At 36.6% G+C, this 20,528-nt stretch overlaps 1 protein-coding gene across 8 annotated transcripts in view; it reads left to right on the top strand.

The window, feature by feature from the left end:
* The window catches only part of SPOPL (speckle type BTB/POZ protein like), a 58,152-nt gene that overhangs the window by 14,722 nt on the left and 22,902 nt on the right, over positions 1–20,528 (top strand). For 5 of the 8 annotated variants that reach the window (XM_044935839.2, XM_006071632.4, XM_044935867.2 and 2 more), the window contains exon 2: positions 19,496–19,655. The exons of the other annotated variants lie outside the window; for them this stretch is intronic. In XM_044935839.2, the coding sequence (XP_044791774.1) occupies positions 19,652–19,655 (4 nt within the window). In that variant the 5' untranslated portion in view covers positions 19,496–19,651. The remainder of the gene's footprint in view (positions 1–19,495; positions 19,656–20,528) is intronic. 8 annotated transcript variants of the gene reach the window in all.

The following is a 20,528-nucleotide window of genomic DNA, read 5'->3' as shown; positions in this document are numbered from 1 at the left end:
TCACATCATTCATTTATTCCATAAATTGACCAACTGTTAAATGCTGGATTCTGTATTTCAGTAATAAATTGGAAATAGCCCTTGACCTGGACGACTCACTATTTGGGATTTTTAATACTGTTTAGTCATTCAGTGCATAGGCACAATACTGAAGACTTGATATATCCACTCTTTTTGTTTCAATCCTCATAACTACCCTGCTAGGATAGGTCATTACTTTTCAAATGTTTCCATTAAATAAATGGCAGAGAAGAGTGCCCTTTTAGGTGGTGAAGATCTGAGTGTGGTCAAGGTAATGTGGAGAGGGAGAGCTTTGGTGTTAAAATTCTTTTCAGATTAGTGTCTTCTCCTAAAAATGATTTGACTGTTGCATTCTGTTACCCTAATATAGCCTTCTTTGCTTTAATGTAGAAATGGTTTAGATTAGCATGAGGGAGGATTTTTTTTTTTAAGTGTTCTATCCCAGTTTTGGCATGGAGGAGACGTGGCACTGGGAATCAGATTGTGTTATGTTTAGCCATTAAAGTTGCTTATTTATTATATATTGATTTGGTTTTCCAATTTTAGGTAGACTTTTATTGGAATGTAACATACGTTCATGGACATGCATGTAACATACAGCAACAACACCCTTGTGTATGGCTTCTTAAATCAGTTTTTATGTGATACATCGGTATAGTGTGGTAGCTTCTTCATTCTCATTCTGTTGTATTCCATCCCGTTGTATGACTGTGTATGTATAAATACTGTAATTTATCCCTTCTACTGTTGATGAACATCTTGGTGGTTTCCAGTTTTGAGTCACAATGCCTAATGCCCCTATAGAGTCTTCTTGTACATATCTTTTGCTGCACATATGCACATAATTGCTGTAGTAGAATTTTTGGATCATATGTGCTTTTGTTCCATTTCAGTTTATATTACCCAGTGTTTCCAAAGTGTCTTTTCAATAGTGAATGAGGGTTCTATTTGTCCCACATACTCTGCAACATTTGCTTGATATTGTTTGATTTATTTAGCTGTTCTGGTGGGTGTAAAGTGGTATAGCTAGTTTTTCAAAATATACATGATTCCTTTCTTCAGGCATACTCATATACCCCTCCTGTGTGCACACCAAAGGAAAATAGAGACTTGTATATTTTCATCAAACTCATCAAATGATTCTGGTTGCCTTGTCAGTTGGTAAGATGCAGAGTGTAAAACAATTGTAAGTATGATTTAAGGCAAATAATGCTGTCATGAAAATTGCAGCTTCACTGTATAGTCTACTGACTTTCTGATAAATGGTGCATTTCTGCCTAGCTGTTGCTAAACATGGGAAAGGTTTTAAGATTTTGCAAGTTGGCAAAAAGTTCTGTAGGCCCTTTTATTGAGTTAGTCTGTAGGATTGCCCCAAAGCTCTAATTATGCAATGCTGAAATGCACTTGCTCTTGACTGTCTACCCAGATTGTAGGTTGTGTTCATTCATGTTGTGAGGTTTTGCTGCCCCTTAAATAAAGGAAGTGCTGTCTACACAGCCAAGCTTACTCAATTTTCAGAACTTGAAAGTTGAGCAAATTTTACCAAATGCTCACAGCTTGCTATGTTGTTTTAGACTTAATTTTCTGTTATATGTGAAATCTTTCTTGTGTCACAGAAGACAGTATTGCTACTAGTATTTTTTTTTTTAATTATCAGGTTGTATAGCAAATACCAAGGATGTGACAAATATTTTTACCTGTGTATCTTTTTGAGGCTTAGGATGTGGTAAGTCTCTTCTCATTCCCCAGTGAATATAGATCATGTTAGAATCATATGTAGGGAAGCACCATTCCTGTATCTTTTGGAAACCGTAATTAGTTGTTGATTTCTTCTGTTAAAACACTCATAGAGATTCATAACTGCAGATGAACTCATAGTTTTCCCTTTTTAACATTATCTTATGCATTTGTAGAGCTAGTATTTTAATATCTGATCTTATTTTTTAACTGCTACAAAGTACTGTTCCTGGGTAGTGCAGCTCTTTGATTAATACTGGTGCTCTACATATTCTTGAGTAGCTACTGATTTGCTAGTCATAAAAATCTTGAAATTATTAGCTTATCATGAGAAGAGCTGAGATGGCATTCATGTAGTTAAAGCGTTCTCTTGAGGTATAAGAACATCTATTTTGCAAAGGTTTTCTTTGAGAGGTCAGGGCTGGTAGGTAGATGGCAATAGCCTCCTTTTATATAGTCTAGGTTGACCATGTGTTACATCATTTCAAAAACACTGAATTAAAACCCAGGGTCTCTTAACACAGTGTTCTTCATGGATCAGCTTCATTTCTTTCTCTTTCAACTTCTTTCTCTTTGTCCGCCCCCTTCCTCCCTTTTTTTTTTTCATCTTTTTTCCCCTCTGTAAACCAAGCAGCTATACGAAATGTTTTCCTTTAAGGAGGATTAAGCCATTTTAATGGTTATAGACATGCAGGGTATAAAGATACAGACAGTTTCTTTCCCCTAGATTTTATAATTTAAGAGTTCCCAAAAGTTGTAGTTCCTCATATCTTTCTCAAAGATGATGGTTTTTCCTAATTTTGTCTAGGTTAGTACTAGTTTATGTCTTCTGTCCCAGCATCTTGTCTGACTTAACATTTGTAATGTCTAATTTTTAATGAAATATTGTTAACAACTGCTTTAAAATAAGCCTTAGTAGTTTGGTAGAATTTTTATTTCTAGCTGCTACCATGGTGTGGTCTAGTGATAGGTAAGAGACATGTGTAATAGTGAGGTCTGTCTTAACAGGTGGTAAAATTTTAAGTACTCCTCTCTTTCCCGAACCCATCTCAGATACATTATAACCAGTGACAGTATCAGGGTGGGGCTCTCCATGATTAGAAGTGGGCTGGGACATTAATGATAAGGAGCAATTAACTCCTCTTGGTCTCAGTTGATGGTAAGAGACTTGATGCCTCTGCCTTCATCTCTTTGGGCACCAGCCTGTTGTTCCATGTTCATGCAGCTTACAAGATTCATGAAATTAGAATGATGGCAGCAAGTGGTATCAGTGGAAAATTGTAGGTTATATAAGCTGAAATTGTGATTGAGTGGTCCTGGAATAGAATGGGTAAGCAGCATTTTTTAGTAGAGCTTTGTGTGATGGTGGAAGGGTTCAATGATCCCCACATTCCATTATCGGTAGCCTTTGGTCACTTGCATCTATTGAGCACTGAAAATGAGTCTAGTACAACTGAGGAGCTGAATTTCTAGTTTAAATATTTTGTTATTTGGTAAGACTTTTTTATTAGTGATTCTACTTGATCTGCTTTAGCTAGGTATTTGCCTCCCTGACCTTATCTATGTTTCTTCACTGCCTGGCTGATTTAGGTTCTTAATAAATGTTTGCTCAGTAAATGCTAGATGAACGTGAAATTGTTCCAGTGTCCTGGAATTCTAGAACAAAGAACATTGCTTCAGTTCAGTTCAGTTCTGTTCAGTCGCTCAGTTGTGTCTGACTCTTTGTGACCCCATGAATTGAAGCACGCTAGGCCTCCCTGTCCGTCACCAACTCCCGGAGTTCACTCAAACTCACGTCCATCGAGTCGGTGATGTTATCCAGCCGTCTCATCCTCTGTCGTCCCCTTCTCCTCCTGCCCCCAATCCCTCCCAACATCAGAGTCTTTTCCAATGAGTCAACACTTCGCCTGAGGTGGCCAAAGTACTGGAGTTTCAGCTTTAGCATCATTCCTTCCAAAGAACACCCAGGACTGATCTCCTTAGACACTTTTTAAAAAGTGACTTGAAAACTAATAAAAGTAAACTACTCTGTTTTGTTTTTGGCCATGCCACTTGGTTTACAAAATTTTAGTTCTCCCACTAGGAATTGAGCCCTGGCCATCAGCAGTGAAAGTACGAGTCTTAACCACTTGTTCACCAGGCAGCTGCCATGTTTTTTACTGTAATTAAATGAGAAGAAGGAGAACTTTGAAGAAAAATGACTTATGATTTTTAAAAAATAATACCTTGTGGAGGCTAAAGCTTTAATCAAATGTTTATTCATATTTTCCTAAAATAAAAGAGATGAGGGGAAGAGTAGGAAAAAGGAGAGGGAAGGGAGGAAATATAGCTTTTATTATGGATGAATGTTTTAAGACTCATAAATCTGAACAATGCCTAGGGTTAATGTAAGTGGATCAAGAATTGGCAACTAACTGTGCAGAAACTACTGTAAGTATTTTATGGACCTTATCTCTTAACACTCATTATATTCTTTCTGAATGAGAAATTATTGCCTTTCTGAGGATGAGAAAGGTAAGGGCCAGAATGAGAAAGTAACTTGTTCAAGAGTTATAAAATCTAAAAAAGTTTTTATTTTTAATTTGCATTATGTCATGTACAGATCTTTTCCTATGTGTCCATTTTGATGAGTTTTGACAGGTATATTCACCTATGTAACAACAGCCCAATCAAGATATAGGATCATTTCCATTACTCCAGAAAGTTCTCTTGAAGATTATGCAATTTTTAAGAGACACTTTGGGCATGAGTTTATCTTTGTACAGCTACACCTCCACGTTACTTGCGTTAAAAGGGAGGTGGAAGCTGTTAGAGATAAGCAGTGTGAGAGCAGCAGCATTTGTAGCTCAGTAATAGCTGATGAAGAGCCAAATGATAAAGGTTACAAAAGCAAAAACAACCTCAAAAACATATTAAGGCAAATTTATCTGTTCCTCATAGTTCATGAGATTATTACTATATTGTTAACTAGTTCTATTTTTGAATTTTGTATGAGTACTCATACACATTGAACCAATTTATTGAGTGCTTTCTGTGTACCAGGCAGTATATTAGGTGTTGTCTATACAGTCTCATTCAATATAGCAGTCATTTGAGATATTACCATTTATTATTCCCAATTTACAAACAAGAAAATCGAGACCCAGAGAACTTACACAGCTGCAGGATTTTTACCCAAGTCTAAAATCAGAAACCAAATTCTTAACCCTGATGGTGTTCTGTCTATTATTCTATAATACTAAATGCTACCTGGTACTTTGATTTTTAGGAGGCAACAAATGATATGCTGTCTAGTAAATATGTAATACTTTTCCAGTCAGTCAGTCAGTTCAGTCGCTCAATCGTGTCCGACTCTTTGCGACCCCATGAATCACAGCACGCCAGGCTTCCGTGTCCATCACCAACTCCCGGAGTTCACTCAAAATCACCTCCATCGACTTGGTGATGCCATCCAGCCATCTCATCCTCTGTCATCCCCTTCTCCTCCTGCCCCCAATCCCTCCCAGCATCAGTCTTTTCCAATGAGTCAGCTCTTTGCATGAGGTGGCCAAAGTACTGGAGCTTCAGCTTTAGCATCATTCCCTCCAAAGAACACCCAGGGCTGATCTCCTTCAGAATGGACTGGTTGGATCTCCTTGCAGTCCAAGGGACTCTCAAGAGTCTTGTCCAACACCACAGTTCAAAAGCCTCAATTCTTCAGCACTCAGCTTTCTTCACAGTCCAACTCTCACATCTACACATGACCACTGGAAAAACCATAGCCTTGACTAGACGGACCTTTGTTGGCAAAGTAATGTCTCTGTTTTTCAATATGCTATCTAGGTTGGTCATAACTTTTCTTCCAAGGAGTAAGCATCTTTTAACTTCATGGCTGCAGTCACCATCTGCAGTGATTTTGGAGCCCCAAAAAATAAAGTCCGACACTATTTCCACTGTTTCCCCATCTATTTCCCATGAAGTGATGCGACCAGATACCATGATCTTCGTTTTTTGAATGTTGAGCTTTAAGCCAACTTTTTCACTCTCCTCCTTCACTTTCATCAAGAGGCTTTTTAGTTCCTCTTCACTTTCTGCCATAAGGGTGGTGTCATCTGCATATCTGAGGTTATTGATATTTCTCCCGGCAATCTTGATTCCAGCTTGTGCTTCTTCCAGCCCAGCGTTTCTCATGATGTACTCTGCATAGAAGTTAAATAAGCAGGGTGACAATATACAGCCTTAACCTACTCCTTTTCGTATTTGGAACCAGTCTGTTGTTCCATGTCCAGTTCTAACTGTTGCTTCCTGACCTGCATATAGTTGACTTCAAATCGAGTCAGTATGTCTTTGCTTAGTATATGCCATCTTATACAATAGGCAGTAGTTATGTAAAGTTGAAAATAGAATCATCTCAAGGAGTTCTTCCTGTTTGATGAATTGAAAAACTGTAGTATTTCCAATTAAGAATCCTGGATTCAATTTCTGAGTTACTTTTTTGGGTTTTTGTTTTGTTTTGTTTTTTAACTCTGTGACTTTAGATCATATTACTTCTCTTTTTCAGTTTCTCTGTAGAAGTAGCTACTTCATTTAGTTGTTTAAAGGATCAAATGAGATAATATGTGTAAGAATAAAATTCTAAACTATGAAGTAAAATCTTATGGATTACTATACTAATAACTACATTTGATTAATTCTGTATGTGAGGCATTGGTTATGAAAGTGTTTGGGTAGTAGCTAAGGAATTATTCATTTTGCTGAAGAAAATGGAATGGGAATAAACTTAAGTGTTTGGTTAGTAAATGTTTTACAGAAGTGGCAATTAAGGTGGACAGATTAAAACACTATTGGTGCTTAAAGAAGAGATATGGTTAACTTATCTATTGTTCATTGAGATAGCTTCTCTCGAGTTTGAGAAAAAAGTGTTGTTATAGTTTATAAATTAGAGCCCTGATAAAGGTTTTACCTGAAGGGACTTGGGAGATCTAGTTCATATTATGTCTTCCTTTCTTGTTTCCTCCACTTGTGCTCAGTGTAGAGCACAAGTCAGTGATTGGGGAGGGGCTGAGAGAAATAGACTATAAAGGAACAAATGAATGAGTAAAAACAAAAAAAATAATAGGTTAGTGGTCTTGCAGCTTGCCATACTGAGTCGTCTCCTGACTGCTAGTTTTGCCCTTTTTTGGTTCACCACAGTTTATATATCACTATAATTTAAAATCTTACTTCATGGAGTTTAATGAACATAGTTATAAAGTGCCATGCTAAGCATTTAAATAAGGCTGATTTTTTAAAATCCCAATACTGTCTTTATAAGATTTCTGGAAATAGCCTCCTTTTAAAAAGTGAAATTATGTGCTTCATATATTTTTAAGGGAATATGGCCATTAATACAGATCTGTCTGGGCTTCTAATTTTCTTATTGTGCCTTGTCTCTAAGTTATTTACATAAGTAATAAGAAAACAAATGAGCTTGTAGCAACTAGCATGACATACATGTCTAGTTGTTTTTTTTGTGTGTTTTTTTTTTAATTTTATTTTATTTTTAAACTTTACGTAACTGTATTAGTTTTGCCAAATATCAAAATGAATCCGCCACAGGTATACATGTGTTCCCCATCCTGAACCCTCCTCCCTCCTCCCTCCCCATTCCATCCCTCTGGGTCGTCCCAGTGCACCAGCCCCAAGCATCCAGTATTGTGCATCGAACCTGGACTAAATGATGATTTTTTTTGAATGGTTGCCAAAGATCCAGAGTGTCCTTAATATGTAATGCTACAGGAAAAGCAATCAGGTTTTGAAGTGATTGGTAGTTTATTTTTTCCCCAAGAATGTCATTGATTGCCCTGTGAGGAGACCATGTAGTGATACCGAGTACCTCTTGGTCTACAGTGTATGAGTCTTCCTTTATAAGCTTATGATAAAACTGGATCACATTTAGTGATTCTTGCCCTGAATGCTTTGTTTAGCCAAAAGCTCAGTGCTGTGCAAGAGCATATGTGATCTGAAGCCTAAAGGGACTAGGGGTAGAATCCAGGTCTCTCAACACAGACTCCAGAGCTTTTTTCCATTTTTACCTTTATTAAGATAAACTATAGTGTGTCTCTGTCGAGAAATGTTAAATGATTTTTACTTTTACTCCTTTAAAAAAAAAAAGTTAAATCAACAGAAATGTAGTGATTTTTGTGGGATTACAGTGTGTGCACACAGGGGTTCCTCTCTGTTTTATTTTTGTTTTGTTTTTTTTTTAAGGAGAACCTTGGTGTTGAATGATAAGGCAACAGTAAGCAGAGGTTTTAAATTCCTGCTTGTGTACAAACCTTCCCCAGCAAGTATTAATGACTTTTAGGACTTATCAAATAGAGAAAGAGTTGGTCTTAAAAAGTCTATTTTGTCTGTTCTAATTAAGTTTCCATATATGTATAATTAAAATTTCTTCCTTACTATTGGTGTTAGAGGATGTTACAGATTTCAAAAGAGGTGCCATAACACTGGAATAAAACCCTGGGACAAAGAAGTTGAAAGCTAGCCTAGTCTTTCAGAATAATACCTAGGTAGAATATTGAGTCTGCCTGTAGACGGAAGTCTGTGAAGACTGAGTCATAAGTGGAGGACAAATGGATAGCTGCAGCAGTGATGATGAGATGAATGTATTATTGGTATTAATAGCTTTCTAGTCTAATCCTCACACTAGAAATGTGTGAAATTCCTAGATCAGCACCATCAGCACTACCTGAGACTTGTTAGAAATGTAAATTCTGGGGCCTGACCCAGACCCACTAAACCATTAACCCTGGGATTGGGGCTCAATATTCTGCTTTAACAAGCCTTCCAGGTGATTCTCATGCACAATTAAATTTGAGAATCACTGCCCTAGAGAAATATAAAGCTGTGAGTCTACCATTTGTAATTATGTAAGAGGCTGGAACTACTTATTTGGACTATATCAAGTTACAGATAGTCTGCTTTTGATTTACAGAAACTTCAAATTACCAAATTCTAAAGAAAAGTCACCTTTTATTCTGGGCAGAGAGTTCAGACTGTCAACAATTACTTCACTTAGGCCTCTGTTAATAGCCAAAATAGGAAAAAGTTAAAGGCCCAGGTAAAGTAGACTGGGGCTTTCCTGGTAGTTCAGATGGTAAAGAATCTGCCTGCAATGCAGGAGACCTGGGATTTGATCCTTGGGTCGAGAAGATCCCCTGGGGAGAAGGAAATGGCTGCCCACTCCAGTGTTCTTGCCTGGAAAACTCCATAGACAGAGCCTGGCAGGCTACAGTCCATGGGGTCACAAAGAATCAGACATGACTGAGTAACTAACACAATAACAACAAAGTAGACTATAAAGTAAAAGGTAGTATTTGCTCAACCCCTGTGGTGGGGAAAGGCGGGGAGTAAGGCCCTGTGTAATTTCATCATCGTTGGCTGTAACTCCTGGATGCCAAAACCCTCCTCCCGCTCTCCCCAGCTCTTTCCTCTTATATAGGAGTATATATAATCAGGAGGAAAGAAGGGTCTTTCCACCCTTAGCCAGCTTTTTTTTTTCTCTCTCCAGGTTTCAGAATATTTCCATTGCTGTATCCTTTATCACCCCCTGTTCTTGTTCCCCAAAGACTTTTTTTTACCAGTACCTGTGTCTAGGTGTGATGCCACTGAGTCTAATCACTCTCCTTAGAGTCACAGCTGTTTCTGTTTCAAAGAGAAGCCTTTCTCTCTGTGTTATATACACTTTAGTGAACTTTAGTAAACTTGAAATAAACTGGTTTAAGTGAATTACAGCTACAAGATGGCTATTCTCTTTTTGCATCTAGATTTGACTTAGCTAGTCCATTAATTCCTCAGACCATTTAATTAGTCCCTTCCTTCTTTTTAAAAAATAGACTCTAGGCCTTGCACTGCAGAAATGAAGAGAAAAACCTTCATGGAGATCATAGTTTACGTTAAAAACAAAACTGTGCACCTAAATCTCAGTCATAAAAGACAATAAATGAAGGGGAGTACGTGATAAAAGGTGGTAGGTATATTTAATGTGAACTGACTATGACAAAATGTGGTCTACTGGAGAAGGGAATGGCAAACCACTTCAGTATTCTTCCTTTGAGAACACCATGAACAGTATGAAAAGGCAAAAAGATAGGACACTGAAAGATGAACTCCCCAGGTCGGAAGGTGCCCAGTATGCTACTGAAGATCAGTGGAGAAATAACTCCAGAAAGAATGAAGAGATGGAGCCAAAGCAAAAACAACACCCAGTTGTGGATGTGACTAGTAATGGAAGCAAGGTCTGATGCTGTAAAGAGCAATATTGCACAGGAACCTGGAATGTTAGGTCCATGAATCAAGGCAAATTGGAAGTGGTCAAACAGGAGATGGCAAGAGTGAATGTTGATGTTCTAGGGATAAAAGCAAACTAAAATGGACTAGAATGGGTGAATTTAACTCAGATGACCATTATATCTACTACTGTGGGCAGGAATCCCTTAGAAGAAATGGAGTAGCCATCATAGTCAACAAAAGGGCCTGAAATGCAGTACTTGGATGCAGTCTCAAAAATGACAGAATGATCTCTGTTGGTTTCCAAGGCAAACTATTCAATATCACGGTAATCCAAGTCTATGCCCTGACCAATAATGCTGAAGAAGCTGAAGTTGAACGGTTCTATGAAGACCTACAAGACCTTTTAGAACTAACACCCAAAAAAGATGTCCTTTTCATTATAGGGGACTGGAATGCAAAAGTAGGAAGTCAAGAAACACCTGGAGTAACAGGCAAATTTGGCCTTGGAGGACAGAATGAAGCAGGGCAAAGGCTATTAGAGTTTTGCCAAGAGAATGCACTGGTCATAGCAAACACCCTCTTCCAACAACGCAAGATAAGACTACACATGTATATCACCAGATGCTCAACACTGAAATCAGACGGATTATACTCTTTGCAGCCAAAGATGGAGAGGCTCTATACAGTCTGCAAAAACAAGACCGGGAGCTCACTGTGGCTGAGATCATGAATTCCTTATTGCCAAATTCAGACATAAATTGAAGAAAGTAGGGAAAACCAGTAGACCATTCAGGTCTGACCTAAATCAAATCCCTTATGATTATACAGTGGAAGTGAGAAATAGATTTAAGGGACTAGATCTGATAGAGTGCCTGATGAACTATGGATGGAGGTTCGTGACATTGTACAGGAGACAGTGATCAAGGCTGTCCCCTAAGAAAAAGAAATGCAAAAAAGCAAAATGGCTGTCTGAGGAGGGCTTACAAATAGCTATGAAAAGAAGAAAAGCCAGAAGCAAAGAAGAAAAGATATACCCATTTGAATGCAGAGTTCCAAAGAATAGCAAGGAGAGATAAGAAAGCCTTCCACAGTGATCAATGCAAAGAAATAGAGGAAAACAATAGAATGGGAAAGACTAAAGATCTCTTCAAGAAAACTAGAGATACCAAGGGAACATTTCATGCAAAGATGGGCTCAAAAAAGGACAAAAATCATTTGGACCTAACAGAAGCCGAATATGTTAGGAAGAGGTGGCAGGAATACACAGAAGACCTTTACAAAAAAGATCTTCACAACCCAGATAATCACGATGGTGTGATCACTCACCTAGAGCCAGACATCCTGGAATGTGAAGTCAAGTGGGCCTTAGAAAGCATTACTACGAACAAAGCTCATGGAGGTGATGGAATTCCAACTGAGCTATTTCAAATCCTGAAAGATGATGATGTGAAAGTTTTGCACTCAATATGGCAGCAAATTTGGAAAGCTCAGCAGTGCCCACAGGACTGGAAAAGGTCAGTTTTCATTCCAATCCCAAAGAAAGGCAATGCCAAAAAATGTTCAAACTACTGCACAGTTGCACTCATCTCACATGCTAGCAAAGTAATGCTCAAAATTCTCCAAGCTAGGCTTCAGCAATATGTGAAGCGTGAGCTTCCAGATGTTCAAGCTGATTTTAGAAATGGCAGAGAAACCAGAGATCAAATTGCCAACATCCACTGGATCATCGAAAAAGCACAAGTGTTCCAGAAAAACATCTATTTCTGCTTTATTGACTATGCCAAAGCTTTTGACTGTGTGGATCACCACAAACTGTGGAAAATTCTGAAAGAGATGGGAATACCAGACCACCTTACCTGCCTCCTGAGAAATCTGTGTGCTGTTCAGGAAGCAACAGTTAGAACTGGACATGGAACAACAGACGGGTTCCAAATAGGGAAAGGGATACGTCAAGGCTGTATATTGTCACCCTGCTTAATCATCTTATATGCAGAGTACATCATGTGAAATGCCAGGCTGGCTGAAGCACAAGCTGGAATCAAGATTGCCAGGAGAAATATCAATAACCTAATATATGCAGATGACACCATCATTATGGTAGAAAGTGAAGAAGAGTCAAAGAGCCTCTTGATTGAAGTGAAAGAGGAGAGTGAAAAAGTTGGCTTAAAGCTCAACATTCAAAAAAACTAAGATCATGGCATCTGGCCCCAGCACTTCATGGCAAATAGCTGGGGAAACAGTGGCAGACTTTATTTTTTGGCCTCCAGAATCACTACAGATGGTGACTGCATCCATGAAATTAAAAGATGCCTACTCCTTGGAAGAAAAGTTATGACCAACCTAGACAGCATATTAAAAAGCAGAGACGTTACTTTATCAACAAAAGTCCATCTAGTCAAGGCTATGGTTTTTCCAGTAGTCATGTATGTATGTGAGAGTTGGACCATAAAGAAAGCTGAGTGCTTAAGAATTGATGCTTTTGAACTATGGTGCTGGAGAAGACTCTTGGAGTCCCTTGGACTGCAGGGAGATCCAGCCAGTCTATCCTAAAGGAAATCAGTCCTGAATATTCATTTGAAGGACTGATGTTGAAGCTGAAACTCCAATAGTTTGGCCACCTGATGTGAAGAGCTGACTCATTTGTGAAGACCCTGATGCTGGGAAATATTGAAGGCAGGAGGAGAAGGGAATAATGACAGAGGATGAGATGGTTGGATGGCATCACCTACTCAATGGACATGAGTTTGAGTAAACTCTAGGAGTTGGTGATGGACAGCAAGGCCTGGCGTACCGCAGTCCATGGGGTCGCAAAGAGTAGTACACGTCTGAACTGAACTGACTGGCAAACCAATTTCAGTTTTCTAAATGGGCTGCTGCTGCTAAGTTGCTTCAGTCGTGTCCGACTCTCTGTGACCCCATAGACAGTCCACCAGGCTTCCCCCTCCCTGGGATTCTCCAGGCAGGAACACTGGAGTGGGTTGCCATTCTAAATGGGCATATCATGTTAAATACTCCCCCCTCCTGCTTATAATACTTCTTAAAAGTAAATGTCATGATTATATTGAGGTTCATTTTACATTAAGAGTAAAAAGAATAGGAAGCTACCTTCCCACTCCCAGTTCTACTTCCCACTGTAATTGTACCTGCTTATAGTCTAGGCAGTGTTGCCTACCTCCCTCTCTTCAGTCTCTCAATTATTATTCATTGTTAATTTTACATCATCAAGGTGTTTGCAATTTTTTTTTCTATAACTGTAATTTCTCTTACTTTATTTACAGGCCAGTTCTAAAACTTTTAAACCCAGATATTTATAATGTGATAATATAAATATTTACTATAGAACAAAGTTGAATAGCCTCACAGAATGAAATGAAATCCTGTGTACAGTGGAAAATTTTCTAAATATCAAGTTCTAGTGGATTCTTCTAGTTTTCTTTTTTTTTTTTTTCAGTTTCTTTCTCTTCCAAGACCTATTCTATTGTCTTTTCAGTCCCATGATTTTTTTCTTTAGATTCCTTTTTCATTTGGTTAGCGCTGTGGTCTTCAAAAGAAGCATCCACGTAAAGGGATTTCACAAGATCATTTTAGGGGGTGTCAATATATTAATAATTAAATTATTTGATTTTATCTGATTATTTTTAATTTTGTATGCTTTGTACATATGTTAGTATAATATTATGTTAATTTTAAATAGACATGTGTGCTGAGAGCATATGTTTTTTTTTTAACTCATCAAGTCATGTCATACAAAAATGTTTAGAGTTCATTGAGTAATTTTCAAAATAGAATGGCAAACTTCAAGTATTTGCTATCTGAAAATGTGCTTTATTCAGCTTGCAAGTGAGGGCTACACTTCATTGCAGTGGCTTCTCTTGTCCCAGAGCACAGGCTCTAGGCACATGCGCTCAGTGGTTGTAGTTTGCAGGCCCTAGAGCATAGCCTTAGTAGTTATGGCACACAGGCATTTGCCATGCATCATGTGGAATCCTCTCAGACCAGGGATCAAACCTAATTTCCCTGCTTTGACAGATGGATTCTTAACCACTGGATCACCAGGGAAGCCCTATTTCTGTTACCCCTTGAGGAACACCTGTTGGGTCTCCTTTTGGAATATTGTATCTTTTCTATCTGATCTCCAGCTTCCTAACTTCTCTTATTTCCTATATTCTTTGGGTTTTTAGTTTGTCTATTCAAGAGTAGTTTTTATCAAGAGTAGTTTCCATCAATTGTAACATTTTATTGTTTATCTTGCCCATTGAATATTTTATCATTTACATTTTTAATTAACAAGAATTATTTTCTGACCATTTTTTCTAAGACGCTTATATTATTTAAGTGTACCATTCCATCTCCTAAATTGTCTCCATTTCTACCATTGTTATTTTGTTTTGTTTTACATTTTTGGACTGTTCCCCAAATGTCTGTTGTGATTTTTCTCCTTTAGTTTCTCTGCTGATCTTTTCCTATCTAATTGATTTTTCTGCTAATTTGTCCCTGTTTATCTACCTTGAACTAGTCAAAATTTCTGATATACCAATATCATCCTTATTTTCTAGTCCTGTTATGACTTCATTGTTTTGTTAAAATGTGTTTTCATCTCATTGGAATGTTGGGAAATAAAAGAGACAGCTAAGTGTGCTCACTTAACTGCCTTGAACTGTGCACTGTTTTCAGGGTTCCATTTTGGCTATAGTATGTGATCCAGATGTCTAGAAATTAGAAAGTTGATAAGAAGGCCATTTATCTATCATATGAGTTTGGAGGACAGTATGAATTACCTTTGCTTTGTCTTTTCATTTCTTTGGTTGTGTGTGTGTGTGTGTGTGTTTTCTGTTAGTAACATGCTGGAAAGATTGTCTTTAAGAATTTAGTATAAGCTTAGGCTTGAATCCAGGCAGCCAGGCAGGTATTGCCAAATTTTAGCATTATAATCCTGGGCAAATTACGTAAACCTTTTTGTACTCTATTTTACTCGCCCGTAACATTGGCAGAAACAGTGATTACCCTCCTCATAGAGTTATTTTGGGAGTCAAATTAGACAAATACTTAAGCCTGGCATATATCAAGAAAAAGCCTTTACAAAATATTTATTCTTGATATTATTAGATTGCTTCTATTCAGGAAAAAGTTACACATTTTAGATAGCCCTTTCTACAAAGTGGGCTAATGAAGTGGATTATTATGTAATAAATTTTCACAATGATTCTCTGTATAATACTGAAAATGCATTTGCAGAGAAAACTTCCTCTGATCCATAAGCTATTCCCTCTTAGTAAGTACCTACTGGAATAATAGTAGGATCTTTACATGATTAGGCTCATAGGGAGCTAATAATTAAACACTCAACTAATTGTATCATTTTTCTGTGTGTATACTTATGTAAAGGTATAATAAAAATGTATATTCTTCTGGTCTTCTTGACTGTGTTCATAATTCCACTTCCTTCCCCACTCCCAAACTCTTTAAATTGTCCCAAAACCCAGCTTCTTATTGTGACTTAAATGAATCCCCTTTATCATTGACTTACCTGTTTTCTAAACTACAAACCTTGATATCATCCATAATTCCTCAAAACTTTATCATTTATACCTCTGCTCTTCTGACTTCTTACATCTTAAGTTTTGCCTGTTTAAAGCTTAGAATAGATTTATACAGCATGTTTGACTTTTTTGGCTTAACTTTAGGAGATTCGTGAGATTCATTCAGGCTGCATGTTGTAATAGATCATTCTCATTGCTGTATATTTCACTATATGAATGTACCACAGTTTATCCATTCTATTACGTATGAACATTTGGGTGGTTTTCAGCTTTTGGCAGTCACAAGTGCTTTATTGCTTTGTCTGTATTTATACCTAGGGCCAATCTATAAACTGTCTTGTACGTATATTTTGAAGAACATGTGAGTGTATGCTTTTGACGGTGTACCTAGGAGTGGAATTGATGGGTTTCAAGGTATTTAGTTATTTAGCTTTAATAGATATTGCAGTTTTCCAAAGTAGCCACTAAGTAAAAACAGGACTATTTATGATTTTTTCTTTCACATTGTATGTCAGTTTTAGAAAGTGATGTTCTTCAGGTGATTTTCTCATTTTATTTAAATTATCAACTAAGTTGGTAGTTAAGTTGATGTAACATTTTCATGATATTTTCATTATCTTTTAGAGCATTATTTTTAGTGTTGTAAATTTGGTTCTGTCTCTTCTGATGGTTAGTCTAACTAAAGCTGTCAATCTTACTACTTTTTTCTAAGAGCCAGCTTTTGGCTTTGTATTTTTTTCTCTTGTACATTTTTTTCCAAGTCACTGGTTCCTGTTCATACCTCTGTTATTCCTTCTACAGTCTTTGGGGTTTTACTTACTTTTTTTTAGCTTTTTTAGATAGAACCTTAAGTCATTGATTTTCAGCCTGCCTTTTCTGATATGTGCACAAAAGGTATAAATTTCCTGAGTATTATAGCTACATCTTTAAAAAGTTTGGACATTTCTTATCTTTAATATTCAGTTCAAACTTTTTTAATTCTCATTGTGATTTCTTTCTTTACCCATAAATTTAGAAAAATCTCTTTAATTTTTGGAGATATAGGTATTTTCTAGTTATCTTTGCCTTATTGATTTTTAACTTAATCTCACAGCAATTAAGGTTTATACTCTGAATGATTTCAGTGACCAGTATTTGCAAGACTTTCTTTATCCTGCAGCAATATGGTCAGTTTTGGTAAATGTTTCCTATGCTATTGAAAGTAAATTTCATTCTTTTGCTTTTGGGTATTACGTCTTGCTCCTTGCCTCTTGCCTTTTCCCGTCCCTTCCACCCTTCATAAATACGTATAAATATATGTATATATGGAAGGGACAGAAAATGTATATACATATACATTCATATATGTATATATGAATACATATATGTATGTTTGCATATTTATATATGTCATTAAGATTGTTCTTTCATAAGCTAATTAAAGTCTCCCACTGTGATTATTTTTGAATCAATCATACTGCATACAGACAATTTAGAATTGTTTTCATGATTGACCTTTTTTCACATTTTATTTTCCTCTTTATGTTTCCTAATGCTTCTTGCTTTAAAATCTCTCTTATCTGATCCTAATATAGCTGTACCTGATGTAAGTTATATATTTTCTCTTTCTTTTTAACCTAGATCTTTTTATACACTTATCCAGGCACAACTTTTATTGCATTTTGCTTTATTGTGTTTCACAGATAATGTGGGGTTTTTTGTTTTTTGTTTTGTTTGTTTGTTTTGTTGTTTTTACAAATTGAAGGTTCATGGCAACCTGGTTTTGACAGATGGCTGTTAGCATTTTTAGCAAGAAAATATTTTTAATTAATGTATGGACATTTTTTTTTAACAGAGTACTACTGCACACTTAGTAAGCTACAGTATAGTATAAACATAACTTAGATGCACTGGAAAAGAAAAAAGTTCTGTCAGTCACTTGTGTTATTCACTTTATTGCAGTGGTCTAGAACCCACAATATCTATGAGGGATGCCTATGTTGAAGTCTTCTCCAAACAGCAAATACAGTTGACTCCTGAACAAAATGAAGATTAGGGGCACCAACCTCCTAAGCAATTGAAAATTCTCATGTAGCTTTATAGTCAGCCCTCCATATGTAGTTCCTTCGTATCTGTGGTTCTGAATCTGAGGCAAAGCTACTATACACTGTGGCTAGACTCAGCAAATATTCTTAGGAAAAAAGTATCTGAAGACTTGTCAGCTTGGCTTCAAATTATTCCCTCTTCTCTGGAATCTTGGGACCCTCTGTGCTGGTTGCTTGAGTAGCTCTTAAATCCCTCTAAATAGATAGTTACTTTATTTTTATCCAGGTTTTTCTGCTACACAGCATAACTTAGTTCTCTTGCAAGCTATTTCATTATACTCAGAGGTAGAAGACCCCATGATAGCCTATAAGTACTTTTTGTATACATTAAATTATCTTGGTTATTACCAGTCTTAACCACCACTGCCTAAATTATCTTCAGCTGTCACCTGTGAAGTTTTCCTTGCTATGTGTCTGTTCTAGTAATCACATTAAGCTAAGTGTAAGTACTTTATATATATTTATATTTATATTTATATATATATATATATATATATAAAATTTCATGTTATCCACTCACCAACCATTGGGAAATGAGGTACTATAAACTTTTAATAGGTAAAAGAAAGAACCAGTATCTGTAAGATTACAGAATTCATGACAAAGCAATGATTCACATTGGTCTTAGAATAGAACTCTTGCTATTAAAATCTCTGCTATAGTTGTGGTCTTCTATAATTTGTTTGCTTCCTTTAGAACCCAGCTCAGGGACCACATCCTCCTGTCCTGAAGGTGCTCCATTATTACTCTGTACCTTCCTCTATCATATTACCATATTGAAAGTAATCACACATGTACCTGTCTCTCCTACTGTATTATAGTCTTCTCCAAAACAAGGACTACATGTTATTCATCTTTGTAGTACTTCCAAGTTCAACGACTAATTCCATTAGTCTGGAAGCTTGATGGCTAACACACGTAGGAATACTACACAGTTGTTGAAAATGACTCTCTTGAGGGTTTTTAAAAATAATATAAATAAACTAAAGTACTTTATTCTCTAATAGTGGCTAATTTAGTCTCCATAGTTATAGAAGAGACTAATTTCATGTGACTTGTTTTGTGATAAGTGCTTTATTGTGGTGGTATGGAACTGAATCCTTAATATCTTGAGCTATGCCTATGTATGCTAGTTAAAGTGAGGTCCTTAAAGGCATATTCTTATCTTTTCCCATAGTTGTTAATACTTGTCTCAAGATAAATTTCTAGGATGAATCTGACCAAAAAAAATTTCCCTTGATATTAGCTATAAAATTGTCCTAGAAAAGATTTGCCAGTAACATTTATATGCTTCCCTGTAGTTTTCCTGGCTGTACGAATTAATAGTTTAAAAGAATCTTGGACTATACTGTATTGAAAAATGGTATGGGTTTTTTTTTATACTCTACTGATTACAAATGAATTACAAATTATAAATTCAACTCTCCCCCCACACCCTGCTTTTAGCTATTCTCCTGCAAATTGCTTCTTCATCTTTTCCTGAATTTTTTATGAAGTAATTCTTGGTTGACAACCATCTAATTGGTTCTCATGGACATCAAATAACACATAGGCATTTTTATACTTTTAAAATTAGTAGCTTATTATTAGTATCATTTCCTTTCCTTTTTGCCAGAAATTTTACCATTAAAAAATGAGAAGGGAGGTTATTAAAATGTTACATATATTCCCACAAGAAGTGTATGAGAGTGCCTATCCTTAAACTCTAACCATTTTTTTTTTTTTTTGGATTATTACGATAATGCTGGGTTAAAACATGGCTTCTTAATTTAGTTTTAATTTATACTACTATAATTATGAGTGAAGTTCTTTTTCTGTGAATTAATTTGTATTCTTTACTTTTTTCTTTCTAATTTTTAGGAAATCATTAAATATTAGGGAAATTACCCCCTTTTTGTGCTCTATGCATTGCAAATACTTTTGTTGGTTTGTTGATTTCAAGATTGGTCATGGTGGCTTATTAGCTTGCTTCAGAATCACTGGCAAAAGTATTGACTAGGATCGGGCTCTTTTCACATGGGTAAGTCAATAATCATTGCCCTTTTGGTACATTTATTAACTATGAGTTTTCTCAGAAATATCCAACTCATATTTCTGCTCCTGTTTCTACCTTCAGCCCAGTAGACGACAGTGGTAGTTTTACTAGAATGGGGCTAGCCAGGAAAATCAGAGCTTTGCAGCCGGATAAGGTGGACTTGATCTGGGGCCAGGAGGGGGTGGGAAGACCATGGCCTTGGCAACTGAAAGTAGCAAACTTGGTTTGAAAGAAAGGGGACAAACCAGGTCAAAAAAAAAAAAAAAGAATGAAAAGCCAAACAGGTATCAGCAGCAGCTGCACAATATGGTAGAGAGAGATACTGCAGTGAAGTCCTAGCAAGTTACTAAGAAGAAAACAGCCATGCATAGAAAAATAAATCATAATGCAGAGTTGCTGCAGTCCAGCTTTAAGCCAAGTATTATGAGATGTGCAAAGAAATGGGAAACCATGATACATATTCAGGGAAAAAAGCAGAAGCCAGACATAAAACTACATATTGTACAATTCTGTTTACATGGAATTTCTAGATAACATATAACTATGGGGAGCACATTAGTGGTTCCCTAAATTTGGGGGTGGGAAGGACTTTTGGGGATACTGAAAGTACTCTAAAACTATATAAATGCACAGCTATATAACTAAACTCACTAAAAATCATTGATCTGTACATTCAAAATGAGTGGATTTTGTGATATGTAAATTATACCACAATAAAACTGTTTAAATGTGGAAGGGGAACCAACATCTTTAAAACAACAGTACTCTTATTAGTGATCTCAGCTCCCTGTTGTGACTGTCAGTCTGCTGTTCTGTTTTCAAACGTAAATAACCAATTGTAGTTTATAAAAGTAATTG

The sequence above is a fragment of the Bubalus bubalis genome, chromosome 2, assembly GCF_019923935.1.
Source record: "Bubalus bubalis isolate 160015118507 breed Murrah chromosome 2, NDDB_SH_1, whole genome shotgun sequence".
NCBI lineage: Eukaryota > Metazoa > Chordata > Mammalia > Artiodactyla > Bovidae > Bubalus > Bubalus bubalis.
This window is presented reverse-complemented; position numbering and strand designations above follow the sequence as displayed.